Here is a 22238-nt window from a genome sequence, read left to right as displayed (position 1 = left end):
TTCCTATTACAATAAAATGATACAAAATACAAAAAATACCCCCAAACTAAAGTGGGAAGAGAATGGCAAAGTAAATTGACAAAGAATTTCAAGAACAAAAGAAATAGTTTTGAGGATTCACCAGATACAACCAAGTAAGATGGAGTGGTCTGTCTGGTTGTATCCAGGAAACAGAATGCTGGTGAATCTGTGAGTATATTTAGAGAAATATTGCGAAGAAACCAGAGGGCTTTTTCTTTCATTTTTGGCAGATGATCACTGTGAATGCCTCATTGTTCCCCAGTTCTATTACTAATTCTTTGATAGCAGTTGGAAACGATGGTCTTCAAGAAAGAGACAGAATGGTTCGAGCGTGTATAGCCATTATCTGTGAACTAGGTAAGATAACTGAAAGCTAATTAAGAAAAATTTTGACATGGTTGTCATCAGTTTTCTAAGAGATTCTCTTCTGTGGATTAGTATTAAATAGATTTTGTTCAAATACTTAAGGATATTTGTTTAATAATGAATTAGATGTTAAATGTTCTTAATGTCAGTTTCATGGATTTTAGTCATTAGTTTGACATAAACCAAAATCACTTTAACTTAAAACCAAAGTCTCTTACATGAAGTACCTGAAGATTTCAGGTGCTGTTCTTTCCTTTAAGACTTGCCAATTCTTGATTTACCTTAAAAATGTTTCTCTGCTGCAGTTGATGTTTCTAAAACTAATGGATTGGAAGTAGGGAGAATTCCATACTTGAGATGCTGACAAATGTACAAGAGTTTAGAGAACTACAAAACATCCTCCTTTAAAAATTTCCACGGTGGCTTCTGGAAGTCAGTATTTGTGTCCATGTAAAGGCTATCTGGACAGTGATTTATACTAACTCCCTATGCTTGTTAAAAATCAGCACCCACACATGTTTTTTTGAATTCAATAAGAAGTAATTTCAGCAATGTTTTCAACATACAAACTTCTGTTTTAAAGAAATAAATGATCTGTTGCTCATTTATCTTGTACAAATATTTTATCCATGTCAGTCCAGTGAAGCACAAAATCTTTTTGCAGGGAAGTCTGGAAGCTACTGTATGGAAACATGGTTGGAAATAAATTGGGAAATTGCTGCCAATGGTGACTGACTGACTGTTCATGATAAATTAATCCAAAATCTCAATTCTGACATTGCTGATGTCAGTCAGTTCCATTAAAAGCTTTACATGTGTCTCAGCAGTGTTCAGGTAGAAAAAGTTACATGTCCTAAAGAGGCAAGTTTGTTATATTGGAAGCCATGAAATGTTTTCTTTCCTATCACTAGCCGAAGTGACACGTTTTTCTTTATTTAGCACTTCAGAATCCTGAGGTGGTGGCTCTTCGGGGTGGTTTAAGTACCATCTTGAAAAATGTGATTGATTGTCAACTAAGCCGGATAAATGAGGCTCTGATAACTACAGTTTTGCATCTCATCAATCATCCAAAGACTCGACAGTATGTGCGAGCAGATGTAGAATTAGAGGTGCGTTCAGTTTTACTTGTTTAGTGACAGAAATTAAACACTATATTACTAATGAAAATGTTTAATTATAATCTCAGATTTTACCCTCTGTGTTTGAGCAAAATTTTTAAAATATAACATTTTAGGCTAAGAGCATAATGATTTATAAAGCGGGAATAACATGACAGATTGGAGTGGGACTGAGGAAGGGACAAGACCTGTTTAACTGTATTCTCATGTGAAAGTAATGCATGTCTTTCTTTTGTTTAGAGAATTTTAGCTCCTTACACAGATTTTCACTACAGGCATAATCCAGACACAGCAGAAGGACAACTCAAGTAAGTGTTAGTGCTGCTACTTGTGCTACCAGTTATGTTCATGGTATGGGAATTAAGGGGTTTTTCTTTCTGAAGTGAAAATAAAAGCAATGACCTAATACTAAAGTACTTGAAGTTGAATACAGTGGGTTGGAATGCAACTTCCAAAAATACTATTAAGTGTTTAAGGTTTAAAAGGGCTTGTTTAGCCTGGAGAAGAGAAGCCTGGGGGATACCCTGCCCTGAATAACAGCCTTTCTAATACCTATGAAGATGTAATCAAGAAGATGTAGCCAGCACCCTTCATGGTGGTAAAAGGTGGGAGGACAAGAAACAACAGAGAAATTGGAACAGGCTGTCTGGAGAGGTCCTGCAGCCTTCATCCTTGTGAGTTTCTAAGACCCAGCTGGATAAAGCCTTGAGTATAACCTGGGCTGGTCTGATAGCTGACAACATCTTTGTGCAGGATTCTGGACTAGAAACCTCCTGAGATTGCTTCCAACTTGAATTGTTCAGTTTTTTTAATTATCAGATAGCATTAGATGCTTAGGTCTGGGTAACTGAATAAGGTCCAACTCTTTATGTCCCTGCTGTAGATTCACTGTCAGTGGAGGTGCAGAGTGATTCATCTGACCATACATAAGTGTTTACTTTGTGATGATATACTCCTACCATGGAAACTCCCCTGAAAAAGGAAAAGTAACAATACTTAAAAATTCTAATCTTTGTGTGTGTATACACAGTGTGTAAATGCATATACATGCATATATGCACACATAAAGGCCTTCTCTTACTCTGGGTTTTGTTCCCATCTAAAGTCTCAGTTAACTACTTTTTACTTGCTATGTTAGTAACACTGTTTGTTTTATAGTAATGAACTGTATTGTGTCATCTGTTGTTTTAATGACAGAGAGGACAGAGAAGCACGGTTCCTAGCTAGTAAAATGGGAATAGTGGCAGCATTTCGATCATGGGCAGGTAAGATTTTTTTTTCCCCTGTTTGAAGCTGGATGATTGGAAGGGGAATTTTACTTCCTAGTATAAAAGTGGTTTGTTTAAACACAGAATCTGTCTCATTTTGTGTCTAATTTCTATCAATACCTTTCTACGATGCTACTAAGATGTGTTTTGATATTGTAAAATTGGAGGATGCATACGTAGTTTGACTACTGACAAGATGCAGCTTTCTGCCTCCCCCGCCCCCGAATACCTTGTAAGTTGTACTTCTTGACATTTGATGGGTAAGAGGATGTTGAAAATAACATCATATCAGAAGAATTTGCCTTTGACATGGTTCTGCCACTGTAAATAAGAAATTTTTGTCTATGTGAAGAGATACCAACAGAATAGTTTCATTAGCACTATCTTTTACCAGGTGCCATAGCTGAAGAGAAATTGCAGACGGGCATAGTTTGGGATTTTTCATGTAGAAGACATTTCTAAATCAAAAAAGCAGGTTTCCGCATCTTTCTAAATCCTTTCTCTGCAATATTACAATATCTAACATGAAGATACTGCCTCTTTCATGAGGGACTGCTCATTCTTTTAGTTAAGACGGTGTCTTGCAAATAAACTAAATCAGTTGATACAGCCATTTACCAAAATTTTGAGGATTTTTACAGGCTATACTTAGGAAAGATTCAGACTGTATAGAAAGCCTTTTTCATTGTGAGACTGTTTGTTTTATTTTTTTTTGTGTTCTGAAAATGATCACTAAGCTTAATTTAATATCCAGGTATCAGTCAAAAGTTTCTCACTTGTTTGGGTAGGAAGCTTGGGAAGTTTGTGACAACTTTGAAATTTCTAGGAAGCAGTTTCTGGTAGGAGTGTTGCTGCATCTTCCCTTACTCAGAACTATTAGCATATGCCTGAAAGGTCAAGTGACTGAAGAAACAATTGTCCTGGAATATGTTACTTGCCATGGCACTTTCACTGTTACTCATTTATCCTTTCTTTATATTGCTTGTTATGTTGGAGACTAAAATCTTAAATGTTTTTAGTATAAAAATGTCCTTATAATGTCAGTCTTGTCAAAGGGCATGTAGCTAAACCAGGCTTGAGGGTGTTCTTGGGTTTTGTTTTGGCTTTTGGGGTGGCTTTTTTGCCTGTCTGTACCATCTGCTGTGTTCTACTGTTCTCTCCTTATTTTCCAGACTGGGTTATTCTTCAGAGCTGATGGTTACTATGTCCTTTATTCTCATGTGTGATCATGTCCTTAGAGATAAAATTGGGGCATGGAGCAATGACTTGCATGTACCCAAATCTCTTCCTGTATTGCAATTGGGCCACTATATGCTCTTGGAAAAGGCCTGTGAGGTGCGCTGTGGAACATATTTAAATGCCCTTAGTGTGTCTGTGGCCACATGTGCGTGTCTTAAGTTTTTGTGACATGGAAGTTTTTAAACTGAGGACTTTCTTCAAGTTCATATAAAGCACATGTCATTAAAGTTAAATTTGTATTAGTGAAAATAAATAGATGAGTAAGTGATATTTTTCATCTTTTAGTAATTTTTAAAGAATAATGGTTTGGGTTTATTTATGATATGTAAGACAAAAAGGTATGTAAACCTGGATTCTTATTACTGACTTAAAGTTGCATTTTGGAGTAACTTGTTTGTTTTCTGGACAACGTGTTTCCATAAGTTTTAATTCTGTGAAGTATGAAGGAAGTGGTCAAGGAAATCAGTAAGGTTATTGTCTTTGCAGCCACATTTTTAATGAAGAGACTGTATGTAAATTGAGCCTGAAAATTGGTGTAAGCTTTAGGTGGTATTCTGTAACATTTAGAAACAATTTGAAGGTTTTCCCTATTAATGTTGAAATATTGAACTAATTGAGTGGAAGTACAGAGTAAAAGGACAAAATTATAAAAGAGGCTCTGAGATTTTATGCGAAGTTAAATCGAACACATTTCAATGTGGTGAAACTTCTGAAGACAAGCACTGGTCATTTAGGAAAAGATGGTTTAAAATGGTGCACAGAGAATGTTATTCCAAGTATGTTTACACTTGCTGTTTAGAATTTGCCTGAAATTAAAAGGAACTGAATAAACTGTTAGGTTAAGATACAGCTTTTGATGGAGAAACTTCTCATAGTTCTACCAAGATGATGCAGATCTTTCAGGTTTAAGACTCATTCTTTATTGACAATTTTGTCTTGTCTTTTCTGCCATTTCTTCCAAGTAAACGTTGTTTCTGCAGATAATTTAAAAATACTGTTCACAGTAGAAAGGACAAAAGTAACTATAGTTTTTAATGAAGGAACAAGAGTTTTGCGATTAGAAAGTTTTTGTTAAATATTGATTGGAAAGGAGATGACAAGGTGAAAATATTTATGATTAGTAATTTTTGTCATCTGTGCTTGTAATCAAACTGGAAATAAAATTTAACAATGTCTAATGCTTTTTCTGTTTGAGGGAATATTACTATGTATTTAATGTTTCTAGGTATTATCAGCCTGTGCAAACCTGGAAATTCTGGGATTCAGTCTCTTATTGGGGTACTCTGTATACCAAATATGGAAATACGGGTAGGTGGTAAATATTCAGTACTGATGTAGGAATAATAATGGATGCTTTACTTAACATATTCTTAACATTTTAACAATTTAGTGGTTTAAACACAGACTCCAGTTACGAGACCACTATCCTTGAGTTTATTTGGCCCCCAAGTTCAAGTCTGTAATTCCATCATAACATTCCTGTGAGAATGGCAGCACACCCTTTATAACTGAGAGGAGGGAATGAAGGAGAGAAGAGTACATAAAATAACTTTTACTCTGGTGACAAGTCAAAACATGTTCACAGTAGCTGCAGTTATGAGTTTAAAGCAAATAACCAGAGCTGAATCCAAGATTAAAAAAAATGTTTATTCCCAATTAACTATTAAACAAAGAAGTTGATGGTGGCATCAGTAACTGTTCTAAAAATCTGTAATCCAAGTAGCTTGAGCTTCTGTAGAATTCATAGTGACAATAAGGCACAGTTCTAAAGTAAACAGGCCCCTTCCCTTCTCTTCTCCACATGATTTCAGTTTATGAAAATGAGCATGTTATCAAAAAAAGAAACACTGAAACAAATACACCAGTTAGCTCTCTATAGAAATACCAACTTCAACATTAATAGTGAACAAAAGGACAATTTTTGTAAATCTATAAAATTCCTTTTGTGTTTTTTCTGGTAGCGAGGTCTGCTTGAAGTTCTCTATGATATATTTCGCCTTCCTCTTCCTGTTATCGCAGAAGAATTTATTGAGGCACTTCTCAGTGTAGGTAAGTATTTAGTAGCAGTTCACATAAGAATTCTGTCTATTAAGCTCTTTTACAAATTTGAACCCTTCACTGCCTCCTCTATATTGTAAATTATGTCAGCATTAACTGTTTAATCACTGAATTAATTAGGTGCTCTGAAGTCCTGTTTAAAATTCTTTATCAACCATTAAATGTTGTAAGTTTGATAAAAGATCAGCGGTGGAGCACAATGGAACATTTATGCAAAACACTGTGTAAACACATTACTACAAATTAGACTTATTTGAAGTGTCAGAAGTATTAGTAATGTAAAAGTGTTAGCTGAATGTTACGGAAAAGTTCTTGAACAGTCTTTTCTATATATTGTGTAGCTGCTAGCAATCTCCACTGCACTTTAGCAGACTTTTATTTTTTCCTGGGGCAAGTGTATTCTTTTTCATATCTCTATGTTTAGTAGAGTTAGTCTTTTATCTTTAGAATTACTCCTTTGTGAACCCAAGCGTATCCTCTGCTTTGTATCGCAGTGCAAAAGTATGAGCCCAGAAGGAGTAAGTTTCAGCCTTTAATGTTCCAGCAATTCTCTTCTCTGAACTTCGATTATAAAAGCTTAATCCTTGTTCTGCGTTTAAGTAAATAAATCATTCTTTGTTGCAAACTTCCTGCTTTCTGACTTATGGATGTACATTTTTAAATGTTAGCTCTTATGATATTTTCTATTAAACAAGTTTAATGTGCTTATGAATTGGAAGTGTCATTATTTTGGTTGATACTTAGATACAATCTTTGTTCTAGCTTTGAAGTTAGCCTTGCTTTGTTCAGCAGTGTGGATTAGATAACTTGTTAGGGATCCCTTCTGACAAAATTTTCTATAATTTGAAACCTGAAATAACATTTGTTGGCAATGACTATTGTTTACCTACTGACAACTATTAAAATAACACTATGAAATCCAATGTTATAATTACCATTGTCCATATTTTCTTGTTCTAGATCCAAGCAGGTTTCAGGACTGCTGGAGACTTTCTGATGGCTTTGTAGCTGCTGAAGCTAAAACTATATTACCCCATCGAGCCAGGTCAAGGTGAGCATTTAGTGAATTTAGTCTAAACCCTTGTTTTTGTTTTGTGGTGGTGTTGACAAAATACTTGTTGCTTTCTTGCAGAGACAATAAGAAATGAACTCTCTAAATTGTTTCCATACTTTTTTTTCTCCTTAGGCCTGATCTTATGGATAATTACTTGGCTTTAGTGCTTTCAGCTTTTATTACCAATGGACTTCTAGAGGTAACTAGTGACTTTAAGTTTGAATAGATGCTTGCTACTTTTTTCCTATAAATATTAAAATAAGATGTTGTACATTAAATGTAATAATTTTTTAAATTTTTGAAGGGTTTGGTTGAAGTGATCACAAGTAGTGATGACCATGTATCTGTCAGAGCAACTATCCTTTTAGGAGAACTTTTGCACATGGTAAGTAAAACTTTTTGCTGAGAATAAGTAGTATTGGTAGCTAGTTGTAAATAGATATTTCCTATTATAGCTTTGTATTTATGTTATGAACTTGGAACATCTACTTTTCATCAGAATAGTGGGTTAATTTACATTGCATCTTTAGGCACTTCATATATTAAAAGCAGTATGAACCAATAGGAAGGCTGTTTGGAAAGTATTGAAAGTGGGGTTCTGCTCCAAGGATAATCCTCAGCTCTCAAACTCTCACCAATACACTTCCTTGCCTCAGTAGCCAGTTGTATTTTTAAGCTGGAGTCCTGCAAACTCACCCATCAGTTACCGTGTTTGGGAAAAGGACCATTGCAGATTTTTGCTTTTTTTAGAATGATGATAGCCCTCTGGCAGTGTGTTTAGCTTTCTGCCTCACAGGCTAGGCAGACAGAACTTTTTTCATGTTCAGCTTCGTGTGGCTGGGGCACTGGATTTATTCATTCAGGCAACTCCCAACTTGGTGGAGTGCTCTTTTAGCCTCGTGTGGGTAGCCCCTGCTACAGAGAAGCTGAAGGGACCATGCTTTGTTCTGCTTCCTTTTACCTAACAGCTTTTACAGCAGCTTCTCTCTCTTAACCCAAACTATTTTGGTATAGAGATGATATTACTGTTTTCATATATACTCCAGTGCTACCTTTCAGCTTCCCAAGGAGCTGTTAGTCATATGTGAAGTGGCATGATTTACCTTTCTTGCAAAATAGTTCTTTTATCTTTCACATCCTGTATTGATGACAAGAATAGCATATGTAGCAGAGCATTTTTGGATTAGTTTTCTTGTGCTTGTTCTTTTAATCTTTTCTCCAAATAAACTATTTTATGAGATGGTAAGATCTTGAAGTACAACTCTGTCTTATAAAAATTTGAAAATGAATTTTCAGAAATAATCTGCATCTCAGGACTATCCACTCATTTCAGTGGTGCTTAATGCTCCAAAAAGAAGATCTGAATCTTCAGATACAAGATTGCTTATTACTACCATGATTTACAACATCTCATCTCAGCAGCAGGTGTCACAACCACAACAAATCTGTTCTGTAGTCTCTTCAGTGACTTTTCTTTAAATTATTGGTGGAATTTGAGTATTCAGTTAGCTATGTAGTGTAAAATGAGGAATCTGTAACAACATATGCTACTTTTCTGGTTTCTGGAATACTTTTGAATGGGAGTGACTGTTAACTGACATTTGAGTATGCTGCAAAGCATAGGTATTTTTTGGTTTTCTGAAGAGGTGATTCATTAGTCAGAGATGACTGTTTATCAAAATACTGCATAAATATTTGTACTTTTACTTAGCTTTAAGAGATTGAAGTATTTCTTTATCTTCATTATTCCTTAGTTTCCAAAAACGTTTGCAGAACTACCTATGTTTCCCAAAATGAAAGCAATTAAATGTCTAGTAATTTAGGAAGTGATGGTAATTAGATTTTTTTTTGTGCAGAAAGCTTTTAATAGAAATCATCAGCTTAAATTGTATTTCTGATTTTGGATTTTTTTAGCACTTTTGTACACGTGACATGGGTATCTGATGCTTTGCATGTTTTTACATATTACCACTTAAAAACCACCAATGCAAACAATACAGATTAGAAGGCTCTGAGATCTAAAATTGTCTTAAGTTATTTTCAGTTGTATTTCAGATTGATTAGTTAGATCAAAATTCAAAATAGTATGTGTAATTATTGCTTTTTAATGTTATGCAAAAGGTAGTTTTATTGTTATGTCTTTGTGAAAGTCTTGTGAAAAGTGGTAGGTAGTTCAAATGTTGATCCTAAAAAGATGGCTGAAAATGTTGTAATAAATTATTCTAACAGGTCTTCTGTTGTTTTTTTAGGCAAACACAATTCTTCCTCATTCTCACAGCCATCACCTGCACTGCTTACCAACGCTAATGAACATGGCAGCATCTTTTGACATCATGAAAGAAAAAAGACTGTAAGAATTCTAAGTTACTAAGTTACACTTAAAAATACACACCACCCCCTCCCCCCCCCCCCCAGTTGAGTGAAAACCTACGTTACAAGCTTTCTGGTGGCAGAAAGTACTTATGTCTTTATTTAAAATCAAACAAACGCATGCGTATAGAAATGCTGTGTCACAATTACTACGGAGATAGTCTCCAGTGCATCGTTCCAAAAGTGTTTACATTAACAATTTAGAAATTTGGAAAGAAAGTTTTGATAGTAGATTTCAGAAGACTTTTGCATGGATTGCAGACTTTTACACAGAATTTTTCTTAAATGAACTCTAAGGCACTGTTCAACGAAGCAACATCTGAGGCGTATTCTGGGTGTTTGACCTCTCCGTTGTTTCACACTTTTTTGGCATTTTGATACAATTAAGCTTTCAAAACTAAAAAAGCCTGCATGAATTTTGTTTTCTTCTGTTGTTGTTTATCTCTAGTTAATTAAATAGTAAGAGACCAAATCAGTGAGTCATTATTAGTGTGAGCAAGAGAAAAAACGGTAATATTGACATGGCGCTGTTTTTTTGTTGCTTTTCTTTTAAAACCAGTTTTTCTTCAGAAGAAAATGGTGATTGTAACATTAGTAATGATGTTAAAACTTTCAGGTGCTTTTGTTCAAATTTTGCACTGATAATTTTTTTAGTTCTATTTAAATATAAGAATGTATGAACAGAAATTTTAAATTTAGTGCAGCATTCTGCAGTGGTATGTATTAGGGAACAGTTTGGCAGTCATGGTGCTAATCAAATGAGGAATATTTAGATATCTGATTAGAAAAGAATGTTTATAGAAGCCATTTATTCCTCTTTGAACTAGAAATACCTGAATTTTGAGATTCTAAAAAACTATGGGCTTTTTTATTTTATTTTACTTATTTTTTACTTATTTAGAATTTCTCTGTACATCTTGCAATCTTGCAATTTAACCTCTGAAGTGCTCTGTCATAAAATACCATCTCCTGGGTGCTTCACACAATTCAAACCTCCTGCAAACCTCCTGAGGGGAAAAAAGTCAAATAAATTGATAGATTCATGTGTCTTAAAATATATTTCTGTAACTCAGTGTTCTCCATTTCTTTGTGGAGACCCATTTCAATTGTGTTGGCTTTTTTCAGTATTATAGGAAATGGTTTTGTGAATTGCTCTTGTCATTCCTGATCTGCCTTGTCAGATCAGTATTATGATAAATATGACTTTCTATTTTGTCTTTCATTGTGTTGTCAGTGATAAATTGCAGAATCATTCTGAGCTGCTGCTGTGAAATGATAAATGTTTCTTGTAGAGTGCTTCCAAGAAATGTAGTGCTCTTCTGCTTTTTAGTTTTGAAGTTTTCTTATGTGTCAGTACAAGACTTTAATATGTGAAAACACAAGTTATTTTTCAAAAAAGACATATCTGAAACTCCATCACAGGTTATTTCACTTGGTCAAAGCTGTGGGATGAGAGGAAGGATGAAGAACAGAAGGGATACGTTTGTGTATCACGTGCAGTTTTTTTGCTTCTTTGCATTTGTGGACATACCTGAGAGAGTAGTAGAATTCCTGGTTTTGTTGAAAGAAAGTGATTTTGTAGAAGTAATATTTTTTTTTATTTGGGGATGTTGGTCTTGGTCAACACTCTGCTTTGTTTCATACACTGAAAAACTGTAAGCCCTGTTATGGATTAAATTTATGTAATTCAGATAAGTGACCACATTGAAATGTATTTGTTGGTTTGAAGTTAATATAAAAACACTCTCCTACCCTATGAGAATTTTTGTTAATGGGGAAGAAAGGTAGACGTACCTCCTCCTTTTAGACTTCCTTATTTTATATGCTCAGCAGTTGTTTTTTTTTTTTGCTACCACTATTTTGTAATTAACTGTTTCTGCCCTTGTCAACTGTCACTTCTGTTAACTTCCTATCTTTTCCTGGAAAACTTACATGCTGTTGCTGAACTATTCAGATACAAAGAGCAGGAAGCATACTACTGATACTCCTGCCACCCTTGGGGGCTGGGGGGGGGGGGTGGGGGTGGAGAATTTATGAGAAATACTTCGTTAGTCAAAGTTGAAGTAGCCTCCTCAACTCTCAACTTTACTACAGAATGTTGATCTACTGTGACATCTCACAATACTCATCAACCTTAAACTTTACAAATCTTCTGTGAACTGTGGTAGACACCAGTAATTGCAGAGTAGAAGGAAAGGTATCAATAAGGCTTATTCTTCAGTACTAGAAGTTCTGAAAGGTAATTTTCTGTACAATTTCAGTACAAGACTGAGTCCTATGTATTTATGAAAACTTGTATCGAGAAAATTATTTTCTTTTTATTTGCTTTGGAATTGTTAGTCAGTTTTTTCTTGAGCTATGTTTGTTTACTCAAGATAGAGCAGTGGTGCTCTTTAGTTGGATAACAGTTGCCAAATACTGATTACAGGGGTTTTTTTTCCTATTAGACGAGCAAGTGCTGCACTCAACTGCTTAAAACGTTTTCATGAGATGAAGAAAAGAGGACCTAAACCTTACAGCCTCCATTTAGATCATATTATTCAGAAAGCAATCTCAACACACCAAAAAAGAGATCAGTACCGTGTGCAGAAAGACATCTTTATTTTAAAGGTATTACCATTACTGAGTTTCCAAAACTGAATTTGACTTTGTATTTTGGAGACTTCTATCCTGCCTACCAAGCTTCACTCTCTCATCTAAATCAGAGCCATTTAAGTGATTTCTTTATAGTATTTTTTTCATTTAATTTGTCTCGTAGGTACTTGTGGATACTATATTGCATTTCTAGAATTTGAGGAGTGAAATTACAATAATTCCTCATGCTTTTTAGGACCAATTGTGATCTCTTACTATTGTATTCTTAATGCAGTACTATAACAATGCAATTTACTTTCAAATGCAAATTACTGTGGAGCACATCTCTTTTAATGATTGTTACGTGAACAGTAAGTATATCGTGTGACAAGACTGAAAAAAATGGTGCAAAGCAACTGTAGTTTTTTGTGTCTGTATTCCAGGATACAGAAGAAGCACTTGTAATGAATCTTCGAGACAGCCAAGTTCTCAATCATAAAGAGAACCTTGACTGGAATTGGAATCTAATAGGGACCATACTGAAGGTGAGCTTAAAAAGGGTGTGATACTACTTTTATGAAATTGTTTGGAAAAAGTCTCCATTTCATATGAGAGCTTTGAATTTCTAATATTAATTCCACAGTACATCCCATCACCTGTTTTATTTCAGAAAACTAGGATCTCATGGATTAATCAGTGCTGATACAGTCTGTTTACATACAACCCTTAAACTATATACAAAAATACACTACAGTTACATTCACAAATTTATTAATAAGCATGTATTAAATTTTATATAACTTTATTTGTATAAAAATAGACTTTAAAGAATTAGCTGTATTGACTTTAAAGCTGCTAATATTTTAGACTTCAGTCCAAACTATACAGGGATACTGCCTTGTTCAGTTTCATACCAGAATTTTTTTATGTAATGTGAGCTAAAGGTTAAGGCTGCAGGTGGGTTATAGATCAAACCTCAGATGCTTCGTCTGAGCCACATATCAAAACTTCAGTAATATGCAATCTCATTGTATGTTCTGAACTAGTACAAATACTCCTATAGCATCAAGTTCATTACAAACTTAACTTGTTTTTACAAAATAAAGGATGTATCTCTGACAGGGAAGGCATTATCTTAAATATATTTAATGCACAGTTTTTAAGAGACTGCCTCTTTTTTAAGCAGAAAACTTACTTTCTTTGAGTATAGAAAACTTTGAGTACTCAGTATAGTTTTCGAATCAAAATAACTCCTGTCATTCTGTGCATCAAAGCCATCCTTCTGTTGTTACCCCAAGTAGTAACATTTTCTTACTGCCTCCTTACTGTGGTGTTATAAAGATGGTTAAAGTCTAAAAAAGGATTAATGGTGACAATAATCAAGATTATATTTTAAGAAAAAAAAAAAACAACTAAATATTTCTGTGCATTTTTTCAGGGACTGTTAAACTTGAGATAGCAAGTATCTCTCTGGTGTAAAGACCTGAATTTGTATATGACAGAAGCTTTGCTCCACCAAATTTCACTGTTCACAGGCTTTTTACTGCAATTACTAGATTTACTGGATTACTAGAGATCTATAATTATTAATCATAGATATTTTTAACTTTGATTCAGTATTAAAGATATCAAGAAACTGTTTTTCAGAATCTCACTGTTAATTAATCTGTGTTGTACTTTGACAATGGAAGTTTTACTACAATTTTATGTAGTTGACCACTAAGGTTTTGTTTGTTTTTTGTTTTTTTTTTTTACCTGAAATTTAGGTCAAACTGTCAATTTTCCTTATATCTCAGACCTCCCCAGCAGTTTATTTCTAGTGTCCTGACAAACAGTTTATAATGTCTCAAAATCAGGGACTTCAGTCTTTCAGAATGAGAAGTTTGTGTGTTTTCTGATTTGATTCTAACCGCTTTTGTTCCTGTTAAACTGCACAACACCAGCATATAGTAAGATAATGTTGTCAGAGTGGTCCATCTTTAGTCCTTGTATGAGCAGGATCCAGATTCCAGTGTCTGGACTTCACTATCTCATGCGGCTGCTCACCTCTCTTTTGTCTCTGTCACAGCCTTACAGCTTTAGAGCATCAGCTTTCTAACCACCTTACTACTTGCATTTCATGTGATCCCTTGCTGCCTTTTTAACTTGCTCAGCTTGCTGTCTAAGCTGCTGAAAGAGCAGCAAAAGTGGCAGCAGTCAGGATGGAGGAGTTGCAACTTTTGTTCACAGCAGAGCTTCATACTTTTTCTGGAGCTGTTACTAGTGTAGTCAGTTTTACTAATCATTATCTAGTGCACTATACATCATAATACTAGTATACCAATTGGAAATGTAGAACTGTATTGCTTAGGTAGGAAAGAATGCTTGCTGCACTTTTCTCCATCCATTCCAAGAAGATACTAGTAGCAACAAAAATAAATCTGAAACTGTAGAGACAACAGATAGCTATAAAACAGAGGAAAATATAATAGGAAGAAAGGATAGGTCCGGAAGAGAGTATTATGACTTCATGTGATCCCTCTTAAAACCTCTTATGAAGTATCAACAGAAGAGTTTAAATACCATTTTAATAAGTAGTGTTTAAGTGAGCTATAACAGAATAATGATTATTTTTAAATCAAATCTGATTAATAGTGAAAACAACAACAAAGATTATTTGCCTATTAAGCATATAATTTTTTTTATTTTTTAGAGAAGAAAATGAGAAAAATGTTTATTTTTCATTAGCTTTTCATAGTTTGAAGTTTTCATTAGAATTGTGGCCTTGTACGCATAGCATGTGACCAACATACCCTGTCCTTCTCTGTAAAGAAATCAAACAGTTCTTGGAGCAAGAATTGTGGGATTTTCAATAAAATAAGGGGGGGGTTGTAGCTAGCATTAGATGCAAGGAAACTTACACCTCTAATTTTTAGGTAAATATAACTATAATAGAAATGAGTAAATTATAGTGACTAATCAAGGACTGATGTGCAAGTTTCATATAATGCTATATTTGCTGTTTTTCTAGTGGCCAAATGTAAATCTAAGGAACTACAAAGATGAACAATTACACAGGTATGTAAAAAATTATGTAGACTTCCTTTGAAGAAAGAAATTTGGAAAAACTGGGTTTTAATATTGCAATAAACTATTCTTGGATATGTCACACTGCTAAAACTTAATCTTTAGATAAGCAACAAAAAGTCTGGATAATTAAGTTGCAATATTTGCTTTAAATAAACAGGTCTTTAAGCTTCAGTGGTTTTTCTATGTACAGATAGTTTATGTATTTATTCCCTTAACAAGAATCATACCAGCTTTGCAAACACCTTATTTGATTTTAAACTTTAAAATTATTACTGCTTTGATATTTTGTACATTAGTATTTGATATCAGCACTTGACAAATTTTGACAGAATAGGTTTACAGTTGTACAGTTATATAGTTACATCTTTCATCAAAAACCAAGAGGAAGTTATTTCTATTTGCTATGAATGGCAAGGGAAGCATGTGTGATTCTGGAAAAAAACAACAACAAAAAAGTACTGTTTTGGTTCCTTTCATGTCTGTTGGTGTTAAGACATTTTTATTACTTTTGTGCATGTGTGGCAATAGTGTAACTAACTCATTGTTAGATTTCCCTTTTAACATGCCTTTGACAAATTCATTTGATTAAATTATTTTGAAGAGTAGTTCTGTATTTGTAGGCATGGAAAGCTATCTCTACATGAATTTGAGGAAAAAACTAAAGCTAAAACATGCTGAAAGGCTCACACTGTTCCACTTTAAATTTTTACTAAAAAGTAATCAGGCTACTTTATATAATGTTCCCAGCATAAGTGGTAGTCCTATTGTAATCATAGCCATAATTTAATTTTGCATTTGTATTTATTCTGGGTTTTTTTTCCTTCCCTAAACTTTGATTGCCAATCTGTACTTTGACTTTGTGGTAAGGGATTATTTTCTAAATCTGGTGGTTTATAACATTGCTTCTGTAAAGTAATGTCTGCAGTCCTGGCTGACACCCACACTTCTACCTACCTACCTGAGATGGTGTTCCTGTTCCTTGATTTTGTGCTGCACTCAAGTGTTGTTCAGCGCCTAAATAATTTAATTCCAAATAAACTGAGAAAATCTAGGATTGAGTTAGTATAAAACTTCTACAGTTCATTGATCCTTTCTGCAGGATTGTGCTAGACGCTTTAATGGCTCTAAAACGCTGTTGCTTTTGTTTAATAATAACTAATTAACCCTGAATCTCTCTAGTTTCACTGCTGGTTTTAAAAAATTTTCAGCCACTTTGTTTTTGAAGTGTAACTTCCATATTTATTTGTCCTTCAATAAGTTGATTTTTTTTTTAACTGTTAGTGTTCTTGTGATTATCTCATCTGGAATTTCACTTTAACAGCCATATTTCTGATACAGATTCCTTCATGTCATAGGGATACAGTTAATGCAATATGTATATACACATGTATGTGTATATACATGCATATACACACTTAAGTATATACATATCTAAACAGACATAAGTATGTGTTAATATATATAATATATTTATTGCTAATAACCCAGAATAAAATACATTTCATTTGACAAAATTTAAACAAGCCCTCAGATTTCCATTGTAATTGGTCCTGTGTTTGGAGTTGGGAATAGTGGCTTACTCTCACTTTAACTAAAGGTGCAGTGCTTTAGTTAAGTTTTTGTAATGCTTGACATATCTACCTTCAGACAGAACATTCTGTGTTACTTTAAAGCACAAATGTGTGTTTATTTTTTGACTAACAATTGGTGAGGGGAAGTTTTTTGCTGAAGACTTTATTCCTGCAATGCAAAACTCAAGCAATACTGGTCACCATGATTTCAAAAAGGCTGAGTGAAGAGTCTGCGTTTGCAATTGCTGTGTTATGCTTCAGAAATGCTTAAGTGAGGTGGATGAAAATACTGTTGCTGAATAAATAAGGCCTTTGCCTGGAAGAACACAAAAATATATTTTTTCACAGCAGCGTTAACTATAATAGCTGAAGAAAACTCAAGTCACAGATTCTTCTTTAGCCCTTTGTAAGTCTAGATAGTATAGTCTTTGAAACTCACCACAGGATAAATTACAGCAGAATAAATTATAAGCATGAGCATGAAAAGGAAGCTATGGCTTCTAAGAGCATAGAGATTTTCAGTTCCTTTGCTTATTTTAAGTGATGGCATAGAAAACCCTTTATAACATACAGTACAGCTGCATCTCTGAAATCGTGTCTGGGTAGACTCATTACTGCAACCTGCTACTCTTTTAATAAATTTTGAAAATTTATTGCCAATAATCTAATTTAATGGTAACATATCTTTTGTACCAGCATCATTTTATATTGTGAGACTGTCCTTGTCATACTGAAAAATAGCAAATTCTTCATTACTTTCCATAGGTTTGTAAGGAGATTGCTATATTTCTACAAGCCTAGCAGTAAACTGTATGCCAACCTGGATCTGGACTATGCCAAGGCTAAGCAGCTCACTGTGGTGGGTTGTCAGTTTACTGAATTTCTTCTTGAATCAGAAGAGGTAAGAAACTTTCAGCTACAAGGCTGGAGGTAGAATGAGTAGTGCTGCTGTATGCCACTTAGAGGAAAAAGTTTAGTAAAGACTTCCATAGTCTTCGGGTGTTAAATCTAAAGTGATCAGTGTAATTAAGAAATATAACTTAAAATCTTGAATTGTCCAGATGAGACACTAAGGAAGACAGCTGTGTTTAAGTCAAAGTTGTATTAAATACAGATTTATTAAATGTGACTTAAGGTTTGGAGGTTTTTTTAGAAATTTTTGCTATGAATATCCTTCCTTTCTCTACCTCCTTTCTTCTTGTGTACTAAAGACTTTTATGCCTCAGGCCAGGGGAAATTGTCATTGAACAATTCTTTTCCTGGAAAGAATAGAATTGGTCCCAAGATGTCTCCAAGCTAAACTCTTTTTCTTTGCCTTGAATCTTTTTTCTTTAGTCTGAATTGTGTTTGCCAGCCAGCATGTTTATTTTGTGTCTGTATTGTGTTTGTACATTTCAAGAAATTTAAAATGATGGGTTTCAGTAAAGGAGACACAGTTCTGTTACTAGTAAATGCTATTACTCTTTGGTTTTTTAGGATGGACAAGGCTACTTGGAGGAATTGGTTAAAGATATTGTACATTGGCTCAACTCTTCATCAGGAATGAAACCTGAACGTAGTCTTCAGAATAATGGGTTACTAAATACCCTTAGCCAGCACTACTTTCTGTTTTTTGGTACTCTCTCTTGTCACCCTCATGGAGTGAAAATGCTTGAAAAATGTAACGTGTTTCAGTGGTGAGTGTTTCTATTGTGTTTGAATTGTGCTTACAGGTATAATAGTTAGGAAAATTATAAACTGTGCATGAGGACTACTGTCTGTAAAGCTGAAAACTTGAAAGTTCTTTTGATTTACTTACAAGTAATGATCCTTGGTTGTGGGGGGGTTAAGTATTTTTTTTAATAAAGGGTCTTTTAGTCTGTCATATCTGAACAGATATGGGTGATTATATCACTAAATAGCTTACTTTTTCCTGTCCACACATATCTGACAGAGATCAGTATCAGGAAGGATGATGCTGTACTGAAAAGACAGCAGGGGAAAAAAAAAAACCAAAACCAAACAAAAAACCCCACAAACAAAAAAAAAAACCCAAAAGAAAACCCACATAAACCTTGAAAAACTGGCTGGTATCATACTGTTTGTAAAATGTGATGATGCATGTTGTACCTAAACTTCAGTCCAATATATTTGAGTGAAGCTGTGAAGTTCAAAATTCTGTTCAGGTACAAATAAACTTGCCTGCCTTTGGGAGTAAATTGGCTAGTGGCTAATACCAGTTTATTTTAAATATAGTAAACTTTAAGTGAAAATTCAGGTGTTTTGATGGACTCTTTTTTTTTTTAATTATGTTGTTTTCATTGATTATTAGAATGCAAATTTTTTACTGGCTTCAGAAAACTTGGTTTACAATAAAATCTAGACAGTAGTACTAATGTTATGGCAAGCTGTATACACAGAATGTTTTACAATGAGGAATTGTTCGCAGTTTCATGAATGCTAATTTTTATACTCATAATCACTAATTAAAGTATGCTGACAAAATTATTACAGAGCAATTACGAAAACTGTTGATTTGGGGTTTTTCCCCTTGCAGTTTAGTGCATTATTTGGTCCCCATTTGACTTTTAACAGCTGTAACAGTTTAAAGTTACTCCATTTCATGTGAGAACTTACTTTGTATTTTGAGTTTATAGAAATGAAAGTCTAATTCAAAGTACTTAAGTTTAAATTACTGATTGAATAAATAAATGGGTGGGTTCAAATACTAATTTTTATTTTCTTCTCCCTCCCCTTCCCCCCCAGTCTTCTTAATCTTTGTTCTTTGAAGAACCAGGATCATTTATTAAAATTGACTGTTTCTAGTTTGGATTACAGCAGAGATGGGTTAGCAAGAGTCATCCTTTCTAAAATCCTGACAGCAGCTACTGATGTAAGTTCAGTTCGATTTATGTTCAGTTGTTAATTGCCACTAGACATTTATTTTCTTATTCAAGCTGTATGACTTTATTTTTAAGCTATTATTTATCCAGAAGGGTTTTTATTTTTGTTTCAGAGAAATGAAGCTCCTACTCACGTAGTTTTTGAATTTGCTGTGAACTTCACACTGTATATTGTATTTGTGCACAAGAAATTGAGTCATTCAAATAGAGGCTTCTGTCATGTATTAAGGGGGCTGAAGTCTTTAAATGCATATACCGAGTGTTATTGTCTAGGTCAGTGGACAGCCTAAATCAATTGTGAAGGCATCATTTTCACAAGCAGAAATGTGTATTTCTAGCAGTAATAAACCGGTTAACCTTCCAGTGGTAGATACTGTTTTGATAATGATTGAGGTTACCGCGGTGGAACTGAGTAGACACTATAGCTGCTGAAACAAAGGGTTGGTTCAGAAATAGGCATTGGGATTTGTACTTCTGAATCAAAGAATATGAGTGAAAATAAAACAGCCTTAGGTAGACTTGGGAGAGGAAGCTCCTGAACTTTTAAGAAAAGAGAAATCAATCAGGTGTAATGTAGACAAGGAAGCATTGATGTCAGGGAAATGACAATTAGTAAGTTGAAATCTAAATAGGAAAGAACTTCCATTACTTCAGGGAGAGCTATTCCTCTGTTGTCTGGACAAGGCAGAATATATTCTAGAGTGGATAAAAGAGGGAATAAGGTAGATGCTAGCTTTAAATATCTCACTGTCTTTTGGAAGAGGAGAAGGAAGGAAAGAAATTCAGGATATTTCTCCAAGACCATCAAAGATACAATGATTCTTACAGGTAAAGAGTGGAGTCTGAAAGTAAGAGTTTGAAGGAATGACTCATTGAAAGTGAAGCTCCCTCCTGAATAATTTTGAAGTAATTTTTCAGTGAAGTGATGACTTTGATATCCTTTCTTCAAAGTTGTTTTATGCCTAGTCTGAGCAAGAAAACAGAAATTAATATGTTGTGAGGATGCATGCCTATGTCTTTATTAGACTTCTAAGGTCCTGTTAGATGACTGTCACTTAAGAGCAATTTAGGCTGTGGAACTTTATTTAGCTGTTTCTACTGAGATTTCATGTCAATAGGTACTGCCCCCTGCCCCCCTCCACCACCTCCCAGTTATTTTTACCTCAAAAAGAGGCTGTACATGGAGTAAAGAGCACTCCAGCATTTCACTTTCTTCCAAATGCAGCTGGTTAACAATTAGAAAAAAGTCCAGGCATGCTGTCACAATCTCCTCAATGAAGTATACGGTTACACTAATAATTTGAGGCATTTTATTATGAATTAGTGTTTGGGTTTATATTTTGGGAAAGATTTCTTGATTCTAATATCTAAGGGATGAAGACTTAAATTCTATTTTGAGAGAGGTACTTCCAAATGTTTTCAAGTATCCAGTACACTACACTAGCAGCTTTATGTAGGTAGGAATGGGTTGATCTCCATCCAAATGTTCTATAAAGACCTAGTTTTGGACTTATTTTTATCTGGCTGGGGGGGAGTGGCACACGACCAAAACAGAATGCATTCAACTCTGATACAGGTATCACTAGCTGTAAGCAGACTGGCTGGAAGTGGGGTGCAGATATTGTCTGAACATACTTTCCCAAGCATATACAAAGCCAGAAAACAGGTGATGGCTACTGCTGTTCTTAGTGATGATAACTAAAAATACAATTTCCACCTATTTGTAATTCAACTTAATGAACAATAGATACTAAACACTTCTTATACTTCGGATGTGAATAGAATAGACATCACTCTCTGGCACCTTAGAAATTAAGAAAGCTTGTAGAGCCCTCAGGCTCACCCATTTCAGTTCTGGTCTGTTTGGGATTATGAAAAGGATTAGGGATAATTATCCGATGGTTGGCATTACCTTGACTATTTAATGTCAGACCTTGACAGATGTCAAAGTAGAACACTCTGGAGAAAGCTAAGAAACATTCTACAGGCTCAGAAACTTAAGAATGCACATTTTGGAGCTCAAACCTAAATAATTAGTTTTGAAGTTAGAGGTCCTTTTTGCCAGATACACTGATAACTTCTTGTATCTGTGATGTTTTAAGGTCTTGGCCTATGCTAGCAGCCTGTGGCTACTGAGTTCTAATGCTTCAATGTCCCAGTCTCACATTGATGTGAGGTCTAACAACCTAGGGAAGGGGTTGTCTAGGGAAACAGCAGAGATTAAGTAACTGTCTGGTTTTGGCAGTCTCCTGAAATCTAAAAGAATATAAATTATTTGGATATATCTTCTTAAGACTTACTCTAAAAGTGTAACCTTTCTCATATGTGCACAATATGGGTCAGTGGTCCTTAATATCAGTTAGGTGTGCATTCAGGTGTAGCAGGTCTCTAACCATAGCTATCCCCAGGCAAGTTCATAGCTGAGGTGTGTTGTGACTTAAATTCTGCTCCTTAGAGTTCAGTGTTGCAGTGGTTGAGACTGTACCCTGATTCTTGTACACTACAATACCATGAGAATCCCTTCAGTATTTTCTTATTCAAAAAAAGAATTTATGATAACAATTTTACGAAATATAAAAAAATTAAATCTTGTTTGTTGACGACAAATGTAAATGAATCTTTTACTATCAGAATAGTAAAAAAGAAGG

General features: G+C 34.5%; 1 protein-coding gene across 1 annotated transcript in view; it reads left to right on the top strand.

Moving 5' to 3' along the window:
• Positions 1 to 22238, top strand: part of RICTOR (RPTOR independent companion of MTOR complex 2) — an 88270-nt gene that overhangs the window by 38419 nt on the left and 27613 nt on the right. The window contains exons 7-22 of the mRNA XM_075021884.1: positions 252 to 378; positions 1327 to 1496; positions 1746 to 1813; positions 2703 to 2770; positions 5238 to 5320; positions 5974 to 6061; positions 7031 to 7121; positions 7257 to 7323; positions 7429 to 7509; positions 9374 to 9474; positions 11942 to 12104; positions 12512 to 12613; positions 15079 to 15125; positions 17474 to 17609; positions 18185 to 18384; positions 19454 to 19580. Of these exons, the coding sequence (XP_074877985.1) occupies positions 252 to 378; positions 1327 to 1496; positions 1746 to 1813; positions 2703 to 2770; positions 5238 to 5320; positions 5974 to 6061; positions 7031 to 7121; positions 7257 to 7323; positions 7429 to 7509; positions 9374 to 9474; positions 11942 to 12104; positions 12512 to 12613; positions 15079 to 15125; positions 17474 to 17609; positions 18185 to 18384; positions 19454 to 19580 (1719 nt within the window). The remainder of the gene's footprint in view (positions 1 to 251; positions 379 to 1326; positions 1497 to 1745; positions 1814 to 2702; positions 2771 to 5237; positions 5321 to 5973; positions 6062 to 7030; positions 7122 to 7256; positions 7324 to 7428; positions 7510 to 9373; positions 9475 to 11941; positions 12105 to 12511; positions 12614 to 15078; positions 15126 to 17473; positions 17610 to 18184; positions 18385 to 19453; positions 19581 to 22238) is intronic.

Source organism: Buteo buteo, chromosome Z, assembly GCF_964188355.1.
Source record: "Buteo buteo chromosome Z, bButBut1.hap1.1, whole genome shotgun sequence".
NCBI lineage: Eukaryota > Metazoa > Chordata > Aves > Accipitriformes > Accipitridae > Buteo > Buteo buteo.
Note: the sequence above shows the minus strand (reverse complement) of the source record. Positions and strands in the feature narration are given on the sequence as shown.